The sequence below is a fragment of the Somniosus microcephalus genome, chromosome 25 (genome assembly GCF_052327205.1).
Source record: "Somniosus microcephalus isolate GS21.2 chromosome 25, FLI_Smic_1.0, whole genome shotgun sequence".
Taxonomy (NCBI): domain Eukaryota; kingdom Metazoa; phylum Chordata; class Chondrichthyes; order Squaliformes; family Somniosidae; genus Somniosus; species Somniosus microcephalus.
Genome location: NC_141011.1, coordinates 51720027 through 51742376, shown reverse-complemented (window position 1 = coordinate 51742376; position 22350 = coordinate 51720027). Strand labels below are relative to the sequence as shown.

The following is a 22350-nucleotide window of genomic DNA, read 5'->3' as shown; positions in this document are numbered from 1 at the left end:
TCTCACCACTTTCTTGGTAAAGAAGTTTCTTCTGAATTCCCTATTTAGAACATAGAATAGAAATTAACGAGCAGGAGTAGGCCATTCAATATGATCATGGCTGATCCTCTATCTCAATACCATATTCCCGCTCTCTCCCCATACCCTCGACGCCTTTTGCGTCATCTAGATATCTATCTCTTTCTTAAATATATTCAGTGACTTGGCCTCCACAGCCTTCTGTGGTAGAGAATTCCACAGGTTCACCACCCTCTGAGTGAAGACATTTCTCCTCATCTCTGTCCTAAATGTCCTACCCCGTATCCTGAGACTGTGACCCCTCGTTCTAGACCCCCACCCCCACCCCCCCCCCAGCCAGGGGAAACATCCTCCCTGCATCCAGTCTGTCTAGCCCCGTCAGAATTTTATACGTTTCAATGAGATCCCCTCACATTCTTCTAAACTCTAGTGAATACAGGCCTAGTCGACCCAATCTCTCCTCATACGACAGTCCTGCCATCCCAGGAATCAGTCTGGTGAACCTTCGCTGCACTCCCTCTATGGCAAGTATATCCTTTCTTAGGTAAGAAGACCAAAACTGCACACAGTACTCCAGGTGTGGTCTCACCAAGGCCCTGTATAACTGTAGTAAGACATCCTTGCTCCTGTACTCAAATCCTCTTGCAATGAAGGCCAACATACCATTTGCCTTCCTAACTGCTTGCTGCAGCTGCATGTTTGCTTTCAGTGACTGGTGTACAAGGACACCCAGGTCCCCCTGGACATCAACATTTCCCAATCTATCACCATTTAAATAAGACTCTGCCTTTCTGTTTTTCCTACCGAAGTGGATAACTTCACATTTATCCATGTTATACTGCATCTGCCATGTATTTGCCCACTCACTCAACTTGTCTAAATCGCCTTAAAGCCTCTTTGCATCCTCCTCACAACTCACAATCCCACCTAGTTTTATGTCGTCAGCAAACTTGGAAATATTACCTTTGGTTCCCTCATCCAAATTATTGATATATATTGTGAATAGCTGGGGCCCAAGCACTGATCCTGCGGTACCTCGCTAGTCACCGCCTGCCACCCCAAAAAAAGACCCATTTATTCCTATTGTTTCCCATCTGTTAACCAATTTTCAATCCATGCCAGTATATTACCCCCAATCCCATGTGCTTTAATTTTGCACACTAACCTCTTGTGTGGGACTTTATCAAAGGCCTTCTGAAAATCCAAATACACCAGCCACTGGTTCTCCCTCATCTATTCTACCAGTTGCATCCTCAAAAAGCTCCAGTAGGTTTGTCAAACACGATTTCCCTTTCATAAATCCATGTTGACTTTGTCTAATCCCGTTGATATTTTCCCAAGTGTCCCGTTATCACATCCTTTACAATAGACTAGCATTTTCCCTACTACTGATGTTAGGCTAACCGGTCTGTAGTTCCCTGTTTTCTCTCTTCCCTCCTTTTTTTAAATAGTGGGGTTACATTTGCCACCCTCCAATCTGCAGGAACTGTTCCATAATCTATAGAATTTTGGAAGATGACAACCAATGCATCCACTATTTCCATGGCTACCTCTTAGTACTCTGGGATGCAGATTATCAGGCCCTGGGGATTTATCGGCTTTCAGTCCCATTAATTTCTCCAGCACTATTTTTTTTAACTGATACTAATTTCCTTTAATTCCTCCTTCTCACTAGACCCTTGGTTCCTTAGCATTTCTGGGAAGTTATTTGTGTCATCTACCATGAAGACAGAACCAAAGTATTTGTTTAATTGCTCTGCCATTTCCTTGTTTCCCATTATAAATTCTCTCGTTTCTGACTATAAAGGGACCTACATTTGTCTTCGCTAATCGTTTTCTTTTTACATACTTGTAAAAGCTTTTACAGTCCACTTTTATGTTCCTTGCAAGTTTACTCTCATACTCTATTTTTTCCCCTCTTAATCAATCTCTTGGTCCTTTTTTTGCTGAATTCTAAACTGCTCCCAATCTTCAGGCTTGATACTTTTTCTGGCAACTTTATATGACTCCTCTTTGAATCTAATATTATCCTTAATTTATTTTGTTAGTCATGGTTGGGCTGCTTTTCCTTTTGTGTTTATGTGCCAGAAAGGAATGTATAACTGTTGCAATTCATGCATTCGTTCCTTAAACGTTAGCCATTGCCTATCCACCGTCATGCCTTTTAATGAAGCTCCCCAATCTATCATAGCCAACTCACTCCTCATACCTTCGTAGTTTCCTTTGTTTAGATTTAGGACCCTAGTTTCGGATTGGACTTCTTCACTTTCCATCTTAATAAAGAATTCTATCATGTTATGGTCACTCTTCCCTAAAAGGACCCCACACAAGATTATTAATTAACCCCTTCTCATTGCACAATACCCAATCTAGGATAGCCTGTTCCCTAGTTGGCTCAACGTACTGGTTTAAAAAAAAAAACTTGTACACACTCCAGGAATTCATCCTCCACAGTATTATTGCTAATCTGGTTTGGCCAGTCTATATGTAGATTAAAGTCACCCATGATTACTGTAGTACCCTTGTTACATGTATCTCCAATTTCCTGTTTGATGCCATCCCCTACATTACCACTACCGTTTAGAGGCCTATAGACAACTCCCACCAATGTTTTCTGCCCCTTGGTGCTTCTTAGCTCCACCCCGACTGATTCTACATCTTGATTTTCTGAGCCAATATCCTCTCACTATTGCTCTGATTTCATCCTTTACTAACACCACCCCACCTCCTTTTCCTTTTTGCCTGTCCTTCCTAAATATCGAATATCCTTGGATATTCAGCTCCCAGCCTTGGTCACCCTGCAGCCATGTCTCCATAATCGCAATTATATCATATCCATTTACATCTATTTGCGCTGTTAATTCGTCTACCTTATTTAGAATGCTTCGTGCATTCAGATACAATGCCTTTAGATTTGTCTTAACATTTAAAGGCATCTTAACATTTTTTTGTACTATGGCCCTATTTGTCTTACCATTCTCTCTTACCCGGACCCTATTTGTTAGTGCACTCCTTTGTGTGTACGCTCTGTCCCTTCCTGACACAATCTGGTTATCCTTACCCCAATCACTTTCCTGCACTGCTTGCTTGTCTTTTCTCTTTAGCATTCTAGATTTCTCTCCACCGGGACCCCCCCGCCCCCCCACAAACTTATTTAGTTTAAAGCCCCATCTTGGTGACTATCTTATATCGATGGCCTCTAGTTTTGCTCTTCCCCATAAGTGGAAACACACCGTCGATCACAACCTTTCAAAATTTTAACGACCTCTATTAGGTCATCCCTCAGCCTTCACTTTTCAAGAGAAAAGAGACCCAGCCTGTTCATCCTTTCCTGATATGTATACCCTCGCATTTCTGCTATCATCCTTGTAAATCTTCTCTGCACCCTCTCCAGTGCCTCTATATCCTTTTTATAATATGGTGACCAGAACTGCACGCAGTACTCCAAGTGTGGTCTCACCAAGGTTCGATACAAGTTTAGCAAAACTTCACTACTTTTCAATTCTATCCCTCTAGAAATAAACCCCAGTGCTTGGTTTGCTTTTTTTATGGCTTTGTTAACCTGTGTCGCAACTTTTAGTGATTTGTGTATTTGTATTCCGAGATCCCTTTGCTCCTCTACCCCATTTAGATTCTTATTTTCCAAGTAATGTGTGACCTCCCTATTTTTCTTACCAAAATGTAATACCTCACATTTATCTTTGTTGAAATTCATTTGCCAATTATATGCCCATTCTGCAAGTTTATTAATGTCTTCTTGTAATTTGTTGCAGTCCTCCTCGGTATTGACTATCCCCCTAATTTGGTGTCGTTCGCAAATTTAGAAATTGTGTTTTTGATTCCAAAGTCTAAATTGTTAATATAAATTGTGACCAAGTGGTCCCAGCACTGATCCTTGTGGAACACCACTTCCCAACTTCTGCCACTCGGAATAGCTACCCTTTACCCCTACACTTGCTTTCTGTCTTGAAACCAGCGAGCTATCCATTCTGCTATTTGTCCCCTGACTCCGCATTCCCTGACCTTATTCATTAGTCTATTATGTGGCACCTTATCGAAGGACTTTTGAAAATCTAGATAAATTACATCACTGTATTACACTGGTCTACTCTCTGTTACCTCTTCAAAAAATTCAATTAGGTTGGTCAAGCAAGACTTTTCCTTTTGAAATCCATGCTGACTATTTATTATTACAGGAAACTGTGTGCTATCCGGCACCGACGGGACCGAGCTGTTGCCATTCCCTCAAAACGGCCGGACAAACCAGCGCTAATGTTGAAACATACGGAAGCTTTTGAGCTCCGTATCGGTCAACAAACCCTACAGCTTCTAAACAGTCCAAGCGTCTCTGTAGCTTAGCAACAGCTTCAGCGAGACCTTGCAGAGCTTGACTGTTGAGAAAAAAGCAACGAGAAGGAAAAAAAAACCTAACGAAATGGCTCCTGATTTTTGCCGGTGGCTCGAGCATTCCGGACAGTTAGCCTCCGGATAACAAAGTTTCCTGTATATTTTTGGTTTCATTTACTGGCATTTGACAAGATTGTTCAACACAAGTCCAAACTTCGGTAAAATAGTACTGCCAAGATTATCTTTATTCCCCATTATTTCTTAAATGATCCTGCATTAGACATCAATAATGACACTATGAGTCATACAAAGTAGCACAGTACATTGGTGCTCTGATGTATTTCTTTAGGTGTATTACATATTTCCTTCTCATCATGGGTTAATGATTTTAGTTATGCTATGGAACAGGGGGGCACTCCCTTCTCTTTCCCCAACTCCAGTCTAAGTTAAGCCTTTCCCACACAAGATCAGCAAAGTTAAGGCACATACTGCAGTGATTGGCTCAAAGACAGAAGTGGCAAAGCCAGGAACAGGTTATCTACTTGCCCTTCATTGGGGAATGGCGTGCATGGAGATTTGGAGAGGCAGGTGGGGAGAAAGATAGCCAAATCCCTGCAAGCTATTAAGATAGTTCTGATTTTAAATTGCCAACATATCATTGAATCGTACAGCACAGAAGGAAGGTGGTCATTCGGCCCATTGTGTCTGTGATGGCTTTGAAACTTGTGTCAATTTTCTCTTTCTATTCTCAACACCGTTTAAGTTTCTTCCTTTATGCAAGGGATTTTGTTTTGTGGAGGAAAAAATAAATGTAATGAATTTTGCTAGAGGCAAGAGGCAGATCTAGGCATGAAGCCAAAACATTAAGTGACTCATACACACGTCCTCAAAGCAAACTGTAAAGTTGGATGATAATGAAATCTCCAACGATCCTAGACCTGAAATCCATCAACAAACTTTATGCACTGCTGCAAGCATGGAAGAGTTCAAAAATGTGTTATCATTCTCATACTACTGCTTCTCTTCACGCTCCCGCTCGGTTACCTCTGGAGTCCCCCAAGGATCTATCCTTGGCACCTCTCCTATTTCTTATCTACATGCTCGGCGACATCATCCGAAAAGACATCAAGTTTCCACATGTGCGCTGATGACACCCAACCATTTCACCACCATCTCTCCAGACATCTCCATTACATCTGATCTGTCGAGCTGCTTGTTCAACTTTCAGTATTGGAGGAGCAGAAATTTCCTCCAATTAAATATTGTGAAGACCGAAGCCATGGTCTTCATTCCTCACGACAATCTCTGTTCCCTAACCACCAATTCCATCCCCCTCCCTGGCCACTGTCTGAGGGTGAACCAGACTGTTCGCAACCTCGGCGACTTATTTAACCCCGAGTTGAGCTTCCAACCCCATACCTTTTCCATCACCAAGACCAGTTACTTCCACCTCCATAATATTGTCAGTCTCCGCCCCTGCATCTGAAATCCTCATCCATGCCATTGTTACTTCCAGACTCGATGAATCGAACGCTTTCCCGGCCAGCTTCCCATCTTCCAACCTCCGTAAACTTCAGTTCACCCAAAACTCTGCTGCCCGTATCTTAACTCCCACCAAGTCCCGTTCACCAATGAGCCCTGTACTCGCTGACCTACATAGGCTCCAGGTCAAGTAACGCTTCGAATTGAAAACTCCCATCCTGGTGTTACAATCTCTCTGTGGTAAACTCGGAGGATGGCAATGAATAGGATGTTCCTACAGTATTCAGAAGAGCCAGAGTGGACAGAAAAGGAAGCGGTGGAGACCTACATGTCTGGGACACCTGGTGGAAAATAACAGTTGATCTTATGGGAGAGGGAATGGTACTAAATGAACTCCTATGGTTAGACATCTGTAATGCAAAAAACAAATCCAAATACTAGGGCGATACAATTTGCTCTATGAAGAGATATGTGAGTAGCAGGAAAGTTATTTTAATGGGAGACTTCAAATCAACCAACAATGAACTGGGAAAACCCAAGTGGTTTAGAGTCAGCATGGTAAATTTAATGCATCCCAGTGAGTCAAGGAAGCCACAATAGGTAATGCTAATTTTGGCCTGGTATTTGTTAATGATCCAGAACACGTACAGAAAATGGATGCCGTCGCACCCATGGGGGGGACAGTGGTCCAAGAATGATCAAGGTTAACATGGTCTGGAATTCAGATGTTCCAAAGACATGGGGCCAGGTATATAACTTTAAAAAAGAGCCAAATTCAAAGAAATGAGGGAACAACTAACAAACAAATTGGGGAAGATTGTTCAAATTAAGTGAAATAAAAGAAAAATTACCTCTACAAAAGGGAAAGAGGTTCACTGGGAAAATTATTGGAACATTAAAAAAGGGTGGCAAGAGGGAACAAGAAAAAGTGGAAGAGGGGCAAAGAGAGACCAGAAAAAAACATAGCTACAGAGACAAAACACAACAATAAAACAAATCTTCGGTATTACAACAGTAAAAGGGCAGTCAGAGAAATTGAGAAGCACAAAAGATGCCATCAAGCGTAAACTGAACATGACCATAAGAGAGTAAATATTCTGAACAACTACTTCCTCCAAATATTCACCAGGGAAGACATGAAGAACATGTCCACCCCAATGATTGATATCAATTAAACGGAAGTCCTAGAAAAGCTAAAGGGGCTCAAAACAAATAATTCCCCCAGAGTACCGAGACAGATTGGAAGAGATTTGTAAAACACTGACAGTCATTATGAGGGACTTGATGGACACTAGGGAGGGGTCAGGCTAATGTGGTATCCAAATTCAAAAAGGATAACAAAACAAACATAAGCAGCTACAATCCCATTAGTCTTACTTCAATGCCATGAAAATTAGTGCAAGCAAATAGGAGTAAACTTGAGGATTATTTGTATGACAATAACCTAGTAAACAGCAATCAATATGACTTCAGAAGGGGCAGATCTTTGTTTGACCAATCTCTTTGGAAAACGTATAACATGGTGTACGTAGATTTCTAAAAGGCATTTGACAAAGTTCTATTCGTTAAGCTTAAAGCCATGGGATTCGAGGTAAACTTTGGGATGGATAAGAAATTGGCTGAAGAGTAAAAAAAAGGTACTGGTAGCAGTGAGTGGGGTGCTCCAGGGCTCAGTGTTGGAATCACTACCGTTCCTAATTTACACCAATTACTTGGATTTAAACTCAATGCAAATGTCAAATTTTCATATATGATATAAAAGTAGGGGGGGCAGTGGAATCAAAGGAGGCATCTTAGAAATGATAATGAACCTGACAATTATATAAGTGGGTAGAAGAGTAACAGATGAAATTTCATTCAGAGCACATAGGAAGGAAAATGAGCGACAGGCATACTCCACAAATGGTGTGGAAATAGCTATCGATGAAGTTGAAAGAGACCTACGAGCCTTAGTAGGCTCAATGCCCAACATGTCTAACCAAAGCAGAGCAGCAGTCAACAAAACCAATAGAATGTCAAACTACACAGCCAAAACCGTGGAATACAAGTCAAAGAAAGTTGCGATGAAACCTAGTGCTTTGGTCAGACCAAACAGTGTGCAATTCTGACTGCCAAGGCACAAGGGAGATTGTTCACACATTGGAGAGAAGAGTCACAAGGCTGATCCTAGTGTCTTTCCTCAGAACACAGACCTTTGACAAGAAAAACTTGGGGTTTTCAATCTGGAAAGGAAGCATCCGAGAGATGACCTTAGAGTTACACAAGATATTTAAGAAATATCCGCAGAATATTACTTAAAATTAAATTGTGAATAGACAAGGCGGGGTAGCAAAAGGTACATTCAAGACCGATATCAGGAAGTTGTTCTTCATACAGAGCGAGTGATCAACACGTGGAATGGACTTCCAGATAGAGAAGGAGTGAAAATACTGGAGTGATCATTAGATGCGGCAATGGTTGGGGAGGGGGTGGGTGGCCTTCCTGGTAATTATCGTGATGACAAAGCCCGAAGAGAATCTACATAATTAAGAGTCAGATTTTGCAGCCTCAAAAAGGGATACAACTTTACCTCAGCAGTAAAATAATGCATTGTGCATTGCATGGTATAATGCTCCCATCCCTAAAAAGCAGAATAGCCTCGGACACACCATAAGAAAACCAACAGGAGATTCACTACTTTGAGTAAAAACATTAATTCCTGAAGTGTAAGCCTAAGGCAAACAGTTGGAAAGGGACAAAGCTCGAAGATAAGTCAACAAAATGGACAGCGAGACCACCATCTTGAGATTAAATGATAATCTGGGATTACTGCACTGTAGTTTAACTGGTGAATTTATTCCAACATTTTAGAACCTACATATACAAGGGACACCGGTCAGTAAGACAAAAAATACAGATTTAATAAATTCTCAATCTTGCAGATACAATAAAATTAGATCTAGTTCTGAAACATGAAGATATTTTCTTTACCAGATTAATTCTAAAACCATGTTATGAACAAAAGTTTGACATTATCTCAGTACTGAACATTAAGATTTTATCACTTCCTGAAATGCTATGGGTGGTCAGCTTGCATGCTGCACTTTGTGAATTCATTCTTTAATTGGTGCTAATGCATTGAGTAAACAGTTTCTAAAGCAAAAAATCCACACAGCTGTGATTAATCTTTGAAACTGAAATGACTATAAAAAAAAAATCAATGAGAAACTACCAAGACACTATTCAGATCATAAAGTCATTTTCTTCTACAGTTTCTTTAGCTTACACGAGTGCATTTAATCTAATCTAACAAAGTAGTAGTTCACAGAGATGTCACAAGCTTTCCTAATAAAGATCTGGAGCTTGAAAAAGGCACTGAAGTTTATAACAAGGTATGAAGGTCTTCAAGAATAACCAGCACAACTGGTGCAACATTATTGTATTTCCCCATCACCCCTACAGAGCATCGTGCAAAGGTGCAGAGCCAGTCATGCAAAAAGAAAATACTTCAGATGCTGGAAATCTGAAATAACAGAAAATGCTGGAGATACTCAGCAGGTCAGGCAGCATCTGTGGAGAGAGAAACAGAGTGAACGTTTCAGGTCAATGACCTTTCGTCAGAACTGGAAAAAAAGCAGGCAATGGAACAGATTTTTAAGCAAGTGGGAAAAGGGGGGGGGGGGGAGGGGGATGAAAGAACAAACGGGAAGGTCTGTGATAGGATAGAAGGCAGGAGAGGTTAAGAGATATTCAAGGCGAGAGGAGATGGTAATGGGGCAGGTTAAGAAACAAAACGATGGCTCTAGATGAAGTGTAAATTGCGCTGGCAGAATGAAAGACAGCTGCCCTGTGGGAAGAGAAGAAAACACAAACAAAAAAAAGTAGAAAAATGCCTCCCAGGGGCTAGGGTGAGGGACATATCGCATAGACGGGAAAAGATTTTGCAAGGTGAGGGCAAACAGTCATCATAATTCATGTGGGAGCCAATCATGTAGGTAAAGAGAATTTTAGCCAGAGAGTTGTTTCCATTTTGTAGAATAAGGTAGCAGAACAGCAAAGGATAGACAGTGGTGTTAGTTGAAGAAATGCACAGGACGGAGATGTAGAAGGTGCGGTGAGCCATTTTCTACACATGTAGACAGGGTGATTCCTTAAAATGGGCAGCTCAGCCCTAGAGAAAGAGTACTAGGCAAACTAATGGGACTAAAGTCCCCTGGACCTGATGGCCTACATCCTTGGGTCTTAAAGGAAGTGGTGTTGGTTGTAATCTACCAAAATTCCTTGGATTCTGGAGAGGTCCCAGTGGATTGGAAAACCACAATTGTAACACCCCTATTCAAGAAAGGAGGGAGGCAAAAAGCAGGAACCTATAGGCCAGTTAGCCTAACAGCTGTCATTGGGAAAATGCTGGAATCCATTATTAAGGAAGTAATAGCAGGACATTTAGAAAATCATAATAAAATCAAGCAGAGTCAACATGGTTTTATGAAAGGGAAATCGTGTTTCAATCTAGAACTAGGGGGCACAGTTTCAGGATAAGGGACCACCCATTTAAAACAGAGATGAGGAGGAAATACCTCAGAGGGTCATGAGTCTTTGGAATTCTCTACCCCAGAGCGCTATGGAGGCGGAGTCATTCAATATATTCAAGGCGGAGATAGACATCTGAGCTACAGGGGAGTCAAGGGTTATGGGGAGCGGGCGGGAAAGTGGCGTGGAGGCCAAGATCAGATCAGCCATGATCTTATTGAATGACGGGGCAGGCTCGAGGGGCCGAATGGCCTACTCCTGCTCCTATTTTTCTTATGTTCTTAGTTCAATGCATCTTGGATGAGCATGACGCACCAATTTTTGTGGCTACAGTTGTGCTGCAGCCGCTACATTTTCAGGGCCATTGACTGCCTCCTGCTCTGCTCTAGATTGGAGACTGTCCTCCTTCCCCTTCTTGGTTAGGCATCTTAGTATAGCAGGCAGCAAACAATGATGATCTTGGAGAATCACAGAGGTTGTACTTTACAGTACCTCTGATCTGCCAAGACATTCGAAGCACTTCAAGATGCCAATAGTATGCTCAAGAAAAAAGACTCGCATTTATATAGCACCTTACATAAGCTCAGGACGCCCCAAAGCGCTTTACAGCCAATTATGTACTTTTTGAAGCATAGCCACTGTTGTAATGTAGGAAACGCAGTAGCCAATTTACACAAAGCAAGGTTCCACAAACAGCAATGTGATAATGACTAGATAATCTGTTTTAGTGACATTGGTTGAGGGATAAATATTGGCCCCAGGACACCGGGGAGAACCCCAGTGCTCTTCTTCAAAATAGCGTCATGGGATCTTTTATGTCCACCCGAGAGGGCAGACGGGGCCTCAGTTTAACGTCTCATCCGAAAGATGATAATCGTGATGACTGCACGAGCCTCAGTATATTCCTGTTTGCCTCCGCCCGTGGCTGCTGCAAGGATATCGTTGGTCAGGGTTGAGAAGGACAGCTTTGATCTCCAAGCAGCCATCCTTGCAGTCACCCTTGTCTTCAAATATGCCTGCACAGATAATTGGCATAAATTGGAAGCATCATTGCTGCAGCCTGGAAAGTTTTTTTTATTTGTTCATGGGATGTGGGCGTCGCTGGCAAGGCCGGCATTTATTGCCCATCCCTAATTGCCCTTGAGAAAGTGGTGGTGAGCCGCCTTCTTGAACCGCTGCAGTCCGTGTGGTGAAGGTGATCCCACAGTGCCGTTAGGTAGGGATTTCCAGGATTTTGACCCAGCGACGATGAAGGATTGGCAATATACTTCTAAGTCAGGATGGCGTGTGACTTGGAGGGGGTGGCGTTCCCATGCGCCTGCTGCCCTTGTCCTGTGGAAGAGGTCGCGGGTTTGGGAGGTGCTGCCGAAGAAGCCTTGGCGAGTTGCTGCAGTGCATCTTGTAGATGGTACACACTGCAGCCACGGTACGCCGGTGGTGGAGGGAGTGAATGTTTAAGGTGGTGGATGGGGTGCCAATCAAGCGGGCTGCTTTGTCCTGGATGGTGTTGCGCTTCTTGAATGTTGTTGGAGCTGCACTCATCCAGGCCAGTGGAGAGTATTCCATCACACTCCTTACTTGTGCCTTGTAGATAGGCTTTGGGGAGTCAGGAAGTAAGACACTCGCCACAGAATACCCAGCCTCTGACCGGTCCTTGTTGCCACAGTATTTATGTGGCTGGTCCAATTAAGTTTCTGGTCAATGGTGACCCCCAGGATGCTGATGGTGGGGGATTTGGCGATGGTAATGCCCTTGAATGTCAAGGGGCGGTGGTTCGACTCTCGCTTGTTGGAGATAGTCATTGCCTGCCACTTATCAGCCCAAGCCTGAAAGTCACCCAGGTCTTGTTGCATGCGGGTATGGACTGCTTCATTATCTGAGGAGTTGTGAATGGTGCTGAACACTAGGCATGGACAGGCACGATTACGGTGTTGCAAGTCACAGACCAGCTGCACACTGATGGATTGGAACTACTTCCTGTTCATGAAGGAAATGCATTGTGTCTGGGGTCTGGATGGCCAAACAGATGCCAAGCACCATCTGTGCTTTGATCAGGACAGCAGTCTGTAAGATTAGGCTGCCCCATCTTGCTGATGTTCAGTAGGAAAGCAGATGAAGGTGTTGGCTCACTGAATAAAGCGTCAGTCACCTCTTCAATACATCTATAGACAGCATATGCTGAAGTCACCTGAAAGGAGCCAAAGGCATATAAATTGAGACCCACAGTCACCTTGGTCATTCCAGTGTTTAAGATTGTTTGCAGAGCTTCTTGAAGCAGGTGGCATTGTTTCACAACTACTTCCTTGCTAAAACTGAGCTTCCAGAGAGGAGTACTCGATCATTGCCTCGTAGCTGTAGAACAGTCTGCTTCTGTTGCCATTTGACTTCTGTGGCAGCCCTTCCCTGCTTGTCCTCCTCTAGTAAATCAAGTGGCAGGAAGCACTAAAAACAATCCCCATTTCTGTGAACTTTCAGATTGCTGCATGTTATCACTTCTTTTAGTTGTAGATATTCAGTTAAAAATGTCTCCTCGACCATTTTAAGGTTGAGGATTTTTTTTTTTTTTTTTTTTTTTAAGTTAAAAAGAATGGAAACTACATAATGAACTTCTGACCATGATACGAGGTAATTTTCATTTGTTTACGAAAAGTGTGTTTTATCTGCCTGTTCCAAAACTCCTCCTCTGATACTGATGGACCTTAGGACTCGCTCTTCAGATTTCAAATCCCACCCCCACTTTGAGTGCCCCCGCTCAAAGCTCACAAACCCCTAGACAGCATTCCTAGTGCTTCTTGATCTGAGGACCACCCCCAATGCTCCTGGAACCCAAGACTTTCCTCCCTAATGGCCCAGATCCCAAGATCCCTCTCCCTAGGATCCCTGGATCCATGCAGTGTTCCTAGAACATCCCTCTCCAGTATTCCAGGAACCTTGGAATGACCCAGCAGTCACACTTTCTGCTCGGCTCGGATACCCCACCCCGATACTGTCAGATTGCAGGCCCCCTTCTCAGTGCAACCAGACCAGAGGGCCACCCCTATTGTTTCTTTTCATTCTCCGGGTGTGGGCTTTGCTAGCAAGGCTAGCATTTATTACCCATCCCTGGCTGATCTGGTTTGCTACAACTGAGTGGTTTGGTAGACCACTTTAGAGGGCAATTAAGAGTCAACCACTGGGACTGAAGCTTCATGGTCACATTTACTGTTGCCAGCTTCTTATTTCCAGATTTTTAAAGCTGAACTCAATCTACCATGGTGGGATTTGAACTCGTGTTCTCTGGGTTATTAGTTCATAAGTAGATGCCCTTAGCAATACTACTTGGCATAACATCTATTCTAATAAAATCTCCAATTCGCTGTGAGCAACACCACGGTAGATCTGTTAAGCTGTTTTAAAAATGCTGATTGTACTGCACTATTGCTTACGAGATGACTAGGAAACAAAAAGATTTTATCAGTTTCCTGAAAAACATCATTTCCCCTCAAAGGCCTTTGATAACATCTCTCCAGTTCAATCTATCAACTGTTTCGTCATTAGCATTTTTAGAAAATTGTAACACTGTTAAAACAGAACAAATGATTATTTTTCTCTAATAAAGGAAATAAAGAAAACAGTTTGTCAATAAATGTTATTTCTAAATCTAACGACAGACCGCAAGTGCTACTGGTCACTTAAAGTTGTGCAACAGGTTTAAAATGCAATTGCACACTTCAAGATACTATTTTTCCCTCAAACAAATTAAACTAAGTGCAATCTCAAACTGTGAAAACATTTGAATTAGGGTTGCGAAGGGGTGGAAAGTTTCTGGTAAATTTCCATGGGAAGTTTAGCTTGGGAATTTTGCCCAAAAAAGAATATTGTTTTTTTTGTATTTCTTTCATTTTTTCCTCACAGGTCCTCTCTTAAAATTACTAACAGAGATGGAATCTTAATTATTAAGGAATTTCTTAATCAATATATGTTTAGCTTCTTACTTGGATTGTTTTAATAATTACAAGTTTTGTGTGTGACTGTGAACAAATGTGTCCTGATTGGTTGGATGAGCGATTAGCTCCCTCTATTGGTGATGTAGCATCGTGTGTGCACAGGTCATGCTTCCATCACATGGAGCATCAGGAGAATGGAGAAACTGGTGGCTATCCGGGTGAACCTACAACTTATTGAGCCAGATACAGAAGTGTCCACCACACAGCTAGACAGTGACACAGAAGAGGAAATAGACACGTCAGAGCCAGAGTCAGAGAATCAGGAGGAGCAATGATGAGTAGAAGACTCAAAGGGACAAAATAAGGACAAATTACAGGCTAAATAAGCGGACGCTCATTTTATTTTAGATGGGTCCTTTTTGTGGGAGTTCAATAAAGTTCAAAATTATAACCTAAATAAAGTTTTGAAAGCCTATTTTTATTTGTATGGAACAGTATGTCTATTTTGATGACAAAGATAATATAAGGGTCAGAGACAAAAACCATCACTGTGCAAAAAAACTCAAAATTCCCATGGAAAGTTTCCTCTTAAAAATTCCCGGAACTTTGCAACCCTAATTTGAATGTTAGAAATTATCTAATACCATCAAAGATAGTTGCCGTGCAGCAGCTGTTACCAAATGAGAACCATTTATTGCCATGGAAAACTACTTTCTGTTTAAAAAGTGACATTGCACCACCCTTTCTGTACAAATGGAGTGTTGCTCAGTTGATTGAAACACAGCCCGATCATTTTTCTTAATTAAAAGGAGACTTTTAAAAACAGAAATGGAAATATCTCGAGTCAGCTGACTTAGGCAATATCATTGCACGTAAATAGATAGGGTTTGTTTAATTTCACCAAATTTTAAGTAGTAAAGTGATTGTCTGCCAAACAGAAGCTTGTAACCTTTGAGTAATTCAAATGCTCAGGAGTGTTTTCTTTGGGAGGGACTCTGTCATTTCAGCAGTTCTTATTTTGTTTTTGATTAGGGAGAAAGGTGGTGGCGAGTAGAAAATTGTGTGTGAATGATAATCGCTCATTTCCCTTGTTTTGAACCTGAAATTAACTATAGTGCACCTGACAGAAACTGTGACGTACCAACCCACCTTTTCAGTGAACAGGAAAAGGGCTTTCAAAAAAAAGGTAGAAAAGAAGAACGTCTGCTTAACCTTTCTAGCCACAATAACTGGAGCAAAGTTGACATTTATCTCAATTACTGTTTGCATTGTCTATTAAGTATTCAACCCACAGCATTTTGTAAGTGATATTCACATAAAAAGCACAAAGAATTTCATAACAGTAAAATTAATTTCTCTGTCAGGGCCACTAGTTTACAGTGACTGCTCAAGTTTAAATTTCATTATTACATGGAATTCTGGGATGTTTACCTCAATGTAATGTCACCTGTTTTTCTGTAAAAAATCAGTGCCCTTGCTCATAATCAACACTCAAGGCTTTATACCTTGGGAGCAATTATTTTTGCCTTATTCCCTATATTAATCCCATTGTTGCCTTTCAATATATTTTCCACTCCCCTTCTGCCCCAGTGATATCTGTTCTATACTTTATAGCACTTCTGCACGTGATCCTATTTTCCGCTCAAGCAGTGCTCTCCTGTCCAGTTTCCTTAGCTCACCCTCATCAGCCGCCTTTCTAAAGTTGAATGTTTCTATTGTACTCATTTTCTAATCCATCACAGGTCTAACCTTGAACTCCACCAGATTGTCACCTTTGCCAAGGTGTGCTCCGACTCTGACCTACGCTACCATCTTCTGATATCAGACCACGGCTCCTGCAAGTTCTTTGACCAATTGCTCCACATAACAATCCAATATGGTGTTTCCAGATCATGTTTTCATTCTGACTGCATCCTTTATAGATTTTCCATTCTATCCCTGCTAAATTTAAGTCATCCAATAACAACTGCATCTATTCCTAGACACACTTATCTTATTTGGCTATGAAGTTCTTAGTTCAATCCTTCCCACTGACCCATACTAGACACCCATAGGTAATTTCCTTCCCCTTACGTCTCATCTCCATACATGGGATTTCCACCTTATCCACACCGGGACAGGATATGTTCATCTGCATTATAAATCAAATTCTCTACCATTATAATCAATTTCTCACAGAGCAAGTTTAAAATCTAATTTAAAAAAAAAAAGAGTAAAGCAGCTAGTGAAGATTGGGTGGTAAGTAACCCCAAGCTGCTCTCACACTCCTCTTTAGCAGCCAGCTCGAGGGACAGAGGTTGGGAGCAAATCGTCTGCCTTTCCCCTCAGCTGAAATATGACACGCAACACAAGTAGAATAAAGAGAGAAAATTAAAAAGCAGAGAAGGGCTGTATTTCCTCCAGTACATATCTGTTGAGCAAACTTTTTAGTTAGCATTTTAAAAGTAAAGGTACATACCACACTGTCTGAAGGTTGTTTCTGCTATGGCTGCAATGGTTTGTTTACTGAACTCTATCTGTTTATCTTCCCCAATCTCCTGACAAAGACACCCAACAGTGTAGTGAACAGCAGCACGAAACCTCTGTAGGAGAAATTTCTTTTTAAAATAAGATAGAATCATCTCAAACATTTTCAAGCCTGGCACCTAGGTTACAAACTTATCAGAAGGGCAGAGGAAAGAAGCAATAAATTATGACATATTCATGGCTTAGAAAACATGCTATGTTTTTGGGGGGGGGGGGGGGGCACGAGGGGAAAGAGGGATCTGCAGATGGGGACGCGCCAGGCACAAGTGCGCAGGAGCTAGGGCATGGGGATAGGATGCCTCAGGTGCCATATCACATACCAGCTCTGCTGCAGGTGACTCAGATGCAGATTTTGATGGGCCAAGCTGTTGAAGGCGGCTCGTGGACACACATCAGGAAATGCTTGGTGCACTGGGCTTGCGCATGGAGGAGTCCAGCTCCAACTTTCACAAGGCTTTGCATAGAACATGTCCCACATGGACGGAGGGGTTAGTTCCATCAGCAACACAGTGGAACCCAGCATGATGGAGCGTCACTATTGAAAGGGGGGGGGGGAGGGGAAGAAAGAGGGGGAGGGGAAGAAAGGGGGGGGAAGAAAGGGGGGGAGAGAGAGAGTCGGGGGGGGGGGGGGAGAGAGAGAGTCGGGGGGGGGGGGGAGAGAGAGAGTCGGGGGGGGGGGGGGAGAGAGTCGGGGGGGGGGGGGGGGGGGAGAGAGTCGGGGGGGGGGGGGGAGAGAGAGAGTCGGGGGGGGGAAAGAGAGTCGGGGGGGGAAAGAGAGTCGGGGGGGGGAAAGAGAGTCGGGGGGGGAAAGAGAGTCGGGGGGGGAAAGAGAGTCGGGGGGGGGAAAGAGAGTCGGGGGGGGGAAAGAGAGTCGGGGGGGGGAAAGAGAGTCGGGGGGGGAAAGAGAGTCGGGGGGGGAAAGAGAGTCGGGGGGGGAAAGAGAGTCGGGGGGGGAAAGAGAGTCGGGGGGGGAAAGAGAGTCGGGGGGGGAAAGAGAGTCGGGGGGGGAAAGAGAGTCGGGGGGGGAAAGAGAGTCGGGGGGGGAAAGAGAGTCGGGGGGGGAAAGAGAGTCGGGGGGGGAAAGAGAGTCGGGGGGGGAAAGAGAGTCGGGGGGGGAAAGAGAGTCGGGGGGGGAAAGAGAGTCGGGGGGGGAAAGAGAGTCGGGGGGGGAAAGAGAGTCGGGGGGGGAAAGAGAGTCGGGGGGGGAAAGAGAGTCGGGGGGGGAAAGAGAGTCGGGGGGGGAAAGAGAGTCGGGGGGGGAAAGAGAGTCGGGGGGGGAAAGAGAGTCGGGGGGGGAAAGAGAGTCGGGGGGGGAAAGAGAGTCGGGGGGGGAAAGAGAGTCGGGGGGGGAAAGAGAGTCGGGGGGGGAAAGAGAGTCGGGGGGGGAAAGAGAGTCGGGGGGGGAAAGAGAGTCGGGGGGGGAAAGAGAGTCGGGGGGGGAAAGAGAGTCGGGGGGGGAAAGAGAGTCGGGGGGGGAAAGAGAGTCGGGGGGGGAAAGAGAGTCGGGGGGGGAAAGAGAGTCGGGGGGGGAAAGAGAGTCGGGGGGGGAAAGAGAGTCGGGGGGGGAAAGAGAGTCGGGGGGGGAAAGAGAGTCGGGGGGGGAAAGAGAGTCGGGGGGGGAAAGAGAGTCGGGGGGGGAAAGAGAGTCGGGGGGGGAAAGAGAGTCGGGGGGGGAAAGAGAGTCGGGGGGGGAAAGAGAGTCGGGGGGGGAAAGAGAGTCGGGGGGGGAAAGAGAGTCGGGGGGGGAAAGAGAGTCGGGGGGGGAAAGAGAGTCGGGGGGGGAAAGAGAGTCGGGGGGGGAAAGAGAGTCGGGGGGGGAAAGAGAGTCGGGGGGGGAAAGAGAGTCGGGGGGGGAAAGAGAGTCGGGGGGGGAAAGAGAGTCGGGGGGGGAAAGAGAGTCGGGGGGGGAAAGAGAGTCGGGGGGGGAAAGAGAGTCGGGGGGGGAAAGAGAGTCGGGGGGGGAAAGAGAGTCGGGGGGGGAAAGAGAGTCGGGGGGGGAAAGAGAGTCGGGGGGGGAAAGAGAGTCGGGGGGGGAAAGAGAGTCGGGGGGGGAAAGAGAGTCGGGGGGGGAAAGAGAGTCGGGGGGGGGAAAGAGAGTCGGGGGGGGAAAGAGAGTCGGGGGGGGAAAGAGAGTCGGGGGGGGAAAGAGAGTCGGGGGGGGAAAGAGAGTCGGGGGGGGAAAGAGAGTCGGGGGGGGAAAGAGAGTCGGGGGGGGAAAGAGAGTCGGGGGGGGAAAGAGAGTCGGGGGGGGAAAGAGAGTCGGGGGGGGAAAGAGAGTCGGGGGGGGAAAGAGAGTCGGGGGGGGAAAGAGAGTCGGGGGGGGAAAGAGAGTCGGGGGGGGAAAGAGAGTCGGGGGGGGAAAGAGAGTCGGGGGGGGAAAGAGAGTCGGGGGGGGAAAGAGAGTCGGGGGGGGAAAGAGAGTCGGGGGGGGAAAGAGAGTCGGGGGGGGAAAGAGAGTCGGGGGGGGAAAGAGAGTCGGGGGGGGAAAGAGAGTCGGGGGGGGAAAGAGAGTCGGGGGGGGAAAGAGAGTCGGGGGGGGAAAGAGAGTCGGGGGGGGAAAGAGAGTCGGGGGGGGAAAGAGAGTCGGGGGGGGAAAGAGAGTCGGGGGGGGAAAGAGAGTCGGGGGGGGAAAGAGAGTCGGGGGGGGAAAGAGAGTCGGGGGGGGAAAGAGAGTCGGGGGGGGAAAGAGAGTCGGGGGGGGAAAGAGAGTCGGGGGGGGAAAGAGAGTCGGGGGGGGAAAGAGAGTCGGGGGGGGAAAGAGAGTCGGGGGGGGAAAGAGAGTCGGGGGGGGAAAGAGAGTCGGGGGGGGAAAGAGAGTCGGGGGGGGAAAGAGAGTCGGGGGGGGAAAGAGAGTCGGGGGGGGAAAGAGAGTCGGGGGGGGAAAGAGAGTCGGGGGGGGAAAGAGAGTCGGGGGGGGAAAGAGAGTCGGGGGGGGAAAGAGAGTCGGGGGGGGAAAGAGAGTCGGGGGGGGAAAGAGAGTCGGGGGGGGAAAGAGAGTCGGGGGGGGAAAGAGAGTCGGGGGGGGAAAGAGAGTCGGGGGGGGAAAGAGAGTCGGGGGGGGAAAGAGAGTCGGGGGGGGAAAGAGAGTCGGGGGGGGAAAGAGAGTCGGGGGGGGAAAGAGAGTCGGGGGGGGAAAGAGAGTCGGGGGGGGAAAGAGAGTCGGGGGGGGAAAGAGAGTCGGGGGGGGAAAGAGAGTCGGGGGGGGAAAGAGAGTCGGGGGGGGAAAGAGAGTCGGGGGGGGAAAGAGAGTCGGGGGGGGAAAGAGAGTCGGGGGGGGAAAGAGAGTCGGGGGGGGAAAGAGAGTCGGGGGGGGAAAGAGAGTCGGGGGGGGAAAGAGAGTCGGGGGGGGAAAGAGAGTCGGGGGGGGAAAGAGAGTCGGGGGGGGAAAGAGAGTCGGGGGGGGAAAGAGAGTCGGGGGGGGAAAGAGAGTCGGGGGGGGAAAGAGAGTCGGGGGGGGAAAGAGAGTCGGGGGGGGAAAGAGAGTCGGGGGGGGAAAGAGAGTCGGGGGGGGAAAGAGAGTCGGGGGGGGAAAGAGAGTCGGGGGGGGAAAGAGAGTCGGGGGGGGAAAGAGAGTCGGGGGGGGAAAGAGAGTCGGGGGGGGAAAGAGAGTCGGGGGGGGAAAGAGAGTCGGGGGGGGAAAGAGAGTCGGGGGGGGAAAGAGAGTCGGGGGGGGAAAGAGAGTCGGGGGGGGAAAGAGAGTCGGGGGGGGAAAGAGAGTCGGGGGGGGAAAGAGAGTCGGGGGGGGAAAGAGAGTCGGGGGGGGAAAGAGAGTCGGGGGGGGAAAGAGAGTCGGGGGGGGAAAGAGAGTCGGGGGGGGAAAGAGAGTCGGGGGGGGAAAGAGAGTCGGGGGGGGAAAGAGAGTCGGGGGGGGAAAGAGAGTCGGGGGGGGAAAGAGAGTCGGGGGGGGAAAGAGAGTCGGGGGGGGAAAGAGAGTCGGGGGGGGAAAGAGAGTCGGGGGGGGAAAGAGAGTCGGGGGGGGAAAGAGAGTCGGGGGGGGAAAGAGAGTCGGGGGGGGAAAGAGAGTCGGGGGGGGAAAGAGAGTCGGGGGGGGAAAGAGAGTCGGGGGGGGAAAGAGAGTCGGGGGGGGAAAGAGAGTCGGGGGGGGAAAGAGAGTCGGGGGGGGAAAGAGAGTCGGGGGGGGAAAGAGAGTCGGGGGGGGAAAGAGAGTCGGGGGGGGAAAGAGAGTCGGGGGGGGAAAGAGAGTCGGGGGGGGAAAGAGAGTCGGGGGGGGAAAGAGAGTCGGGGGGGGAAAGAGAGTCGGGGGGGGAAAGAGAGTCGGGGGGGGAAAGAGAGTCGGGGGGGGAAAGAGAGTCGGGGGGGGAAAGAGAGTCGGGGGGGGAAAGAGAGTCGGGGGGGGAAAGAGAGTCGGGGGGGGAAAGAGAGTCGGGGGGGGAAAGAGAGTCGGGGGGGGAAAGAGAGTCGGGGGGGGAAAGAGAGTCGGGGGGGGAAAGAGAGTCGGGGGGGGAAAGAGAGTCGGGGGGGGAAAGAGAGTCGGGGGGGGAAAGAGAGTCGGGGGGGGAAAGAGAGTCGGGGGGGGAAAGAGAGTCGGGGGGGGAAAGAGAGTCGGGGGGGGAAAGAGAGTCGGGGGGGGAAAGAGAGTCGGGGGGGGAAAGAGAGTCGGGGGGGGAAAGAGAGTCGGGGGGGGAAAGAGAGTCGGGGGGGGAAAGAGAGTCGGGGGGGGAAAGAGAGTCGGGGGGGGAAAGAGAGTCGGGGGGGGAAAGAGAGTCGGGGGGGGAAAGAGAGTCGGGGGGGGAAAGAGAGTCGGGGGGGGAAAGAGAGTCGGGGGGGGAAAGAGAGTCGGGGGGGGAAAGAGAGTCGGGGGGGGAAAGAGAGTCGGGGGGGGAAAGAGAGTCGGGGGGGGAAAGAGAGTCGGGGGGGGAAAGAGAGTCGGGGGGGGAAAGAGAGTCGGGGGGGGAAAGAGAGTCGGGGGGGGAAAGAGAGTCGGGGGGGGAAAGAGAGTCGGGGGGGGAAAGAGAGTCGGGGGGGGAAAGAGAGTCGGGGGGGGAAAGAGAGTCGGGGGGGGAAAGAGAGTCGGGGGGGGAAAGAGAGTCGGGGGGGGAAAGAGAGTCGGGGGGGGAAAGAGAGTCGGGGGGGGAAAGAGAGTCGGGGGGGGAAAGAGAGTCGGGGGGGGAAAGAGAGTCGGGGGGGGAAAGAGAGTCGGGGGGGGAAAGAGAGTCGGGGGGGGAAAGAGAGTCGGGGGGGGAAAGAGAGTCGGGGGGGGAAAGAGAGTCGGGGGGGGAAAGAGAGTCGGGGGGGGAAAGAGAGTCGGGGGGGGAAAGAGAGTCGGGGGGGGAAAGAGAGTCGGGGGGGGAAAGAGAGTCGGGGGGGGAAAGAGAGTCGGGGGGGGAAAGAGAGTCGGGGGGGGAAAGAGAGTCGGGGGGGGAAAGAGAGTCGGGGGGGGAAAGAGAGTCGGGGGGGGAAAGAGAGTCGGGGGGGGAAAGAGAGTCGGGGGGGGAAAGAGAGTCGGGGGGGGAAAGAGAGTCGGGGGGGGAAAGAGAGTCGGGGGGGGAAAGAGAGTCGGGGGGGGAAAGAGAGTCGGGGG

General features: G+C 47.6%; 1 protein-coding gene across 2 annotated transcripts in view; it reads right to left on the bottom strand.

Annotated features, from left to right (window-relative positions):
• The window catches only part of cenps (centromere protein S), a 46095-nt gene that overhangs the window by 20712 nt on the left and 3033 nt on the right, over positions 1–22350 (bottom strand). For both annotated transcript variants that reach the window (XM_085967435.1, XM_085967434.1), the window contains exon 2: positions 16741–16864. In XM_085967435.1, the coding sequence (XP_085823561.1) occupies positions 16741–16864 (124 nt within the window). The remainder of the gene's footprint in view (positions 1–16740; positions 16865–22350) is intronic.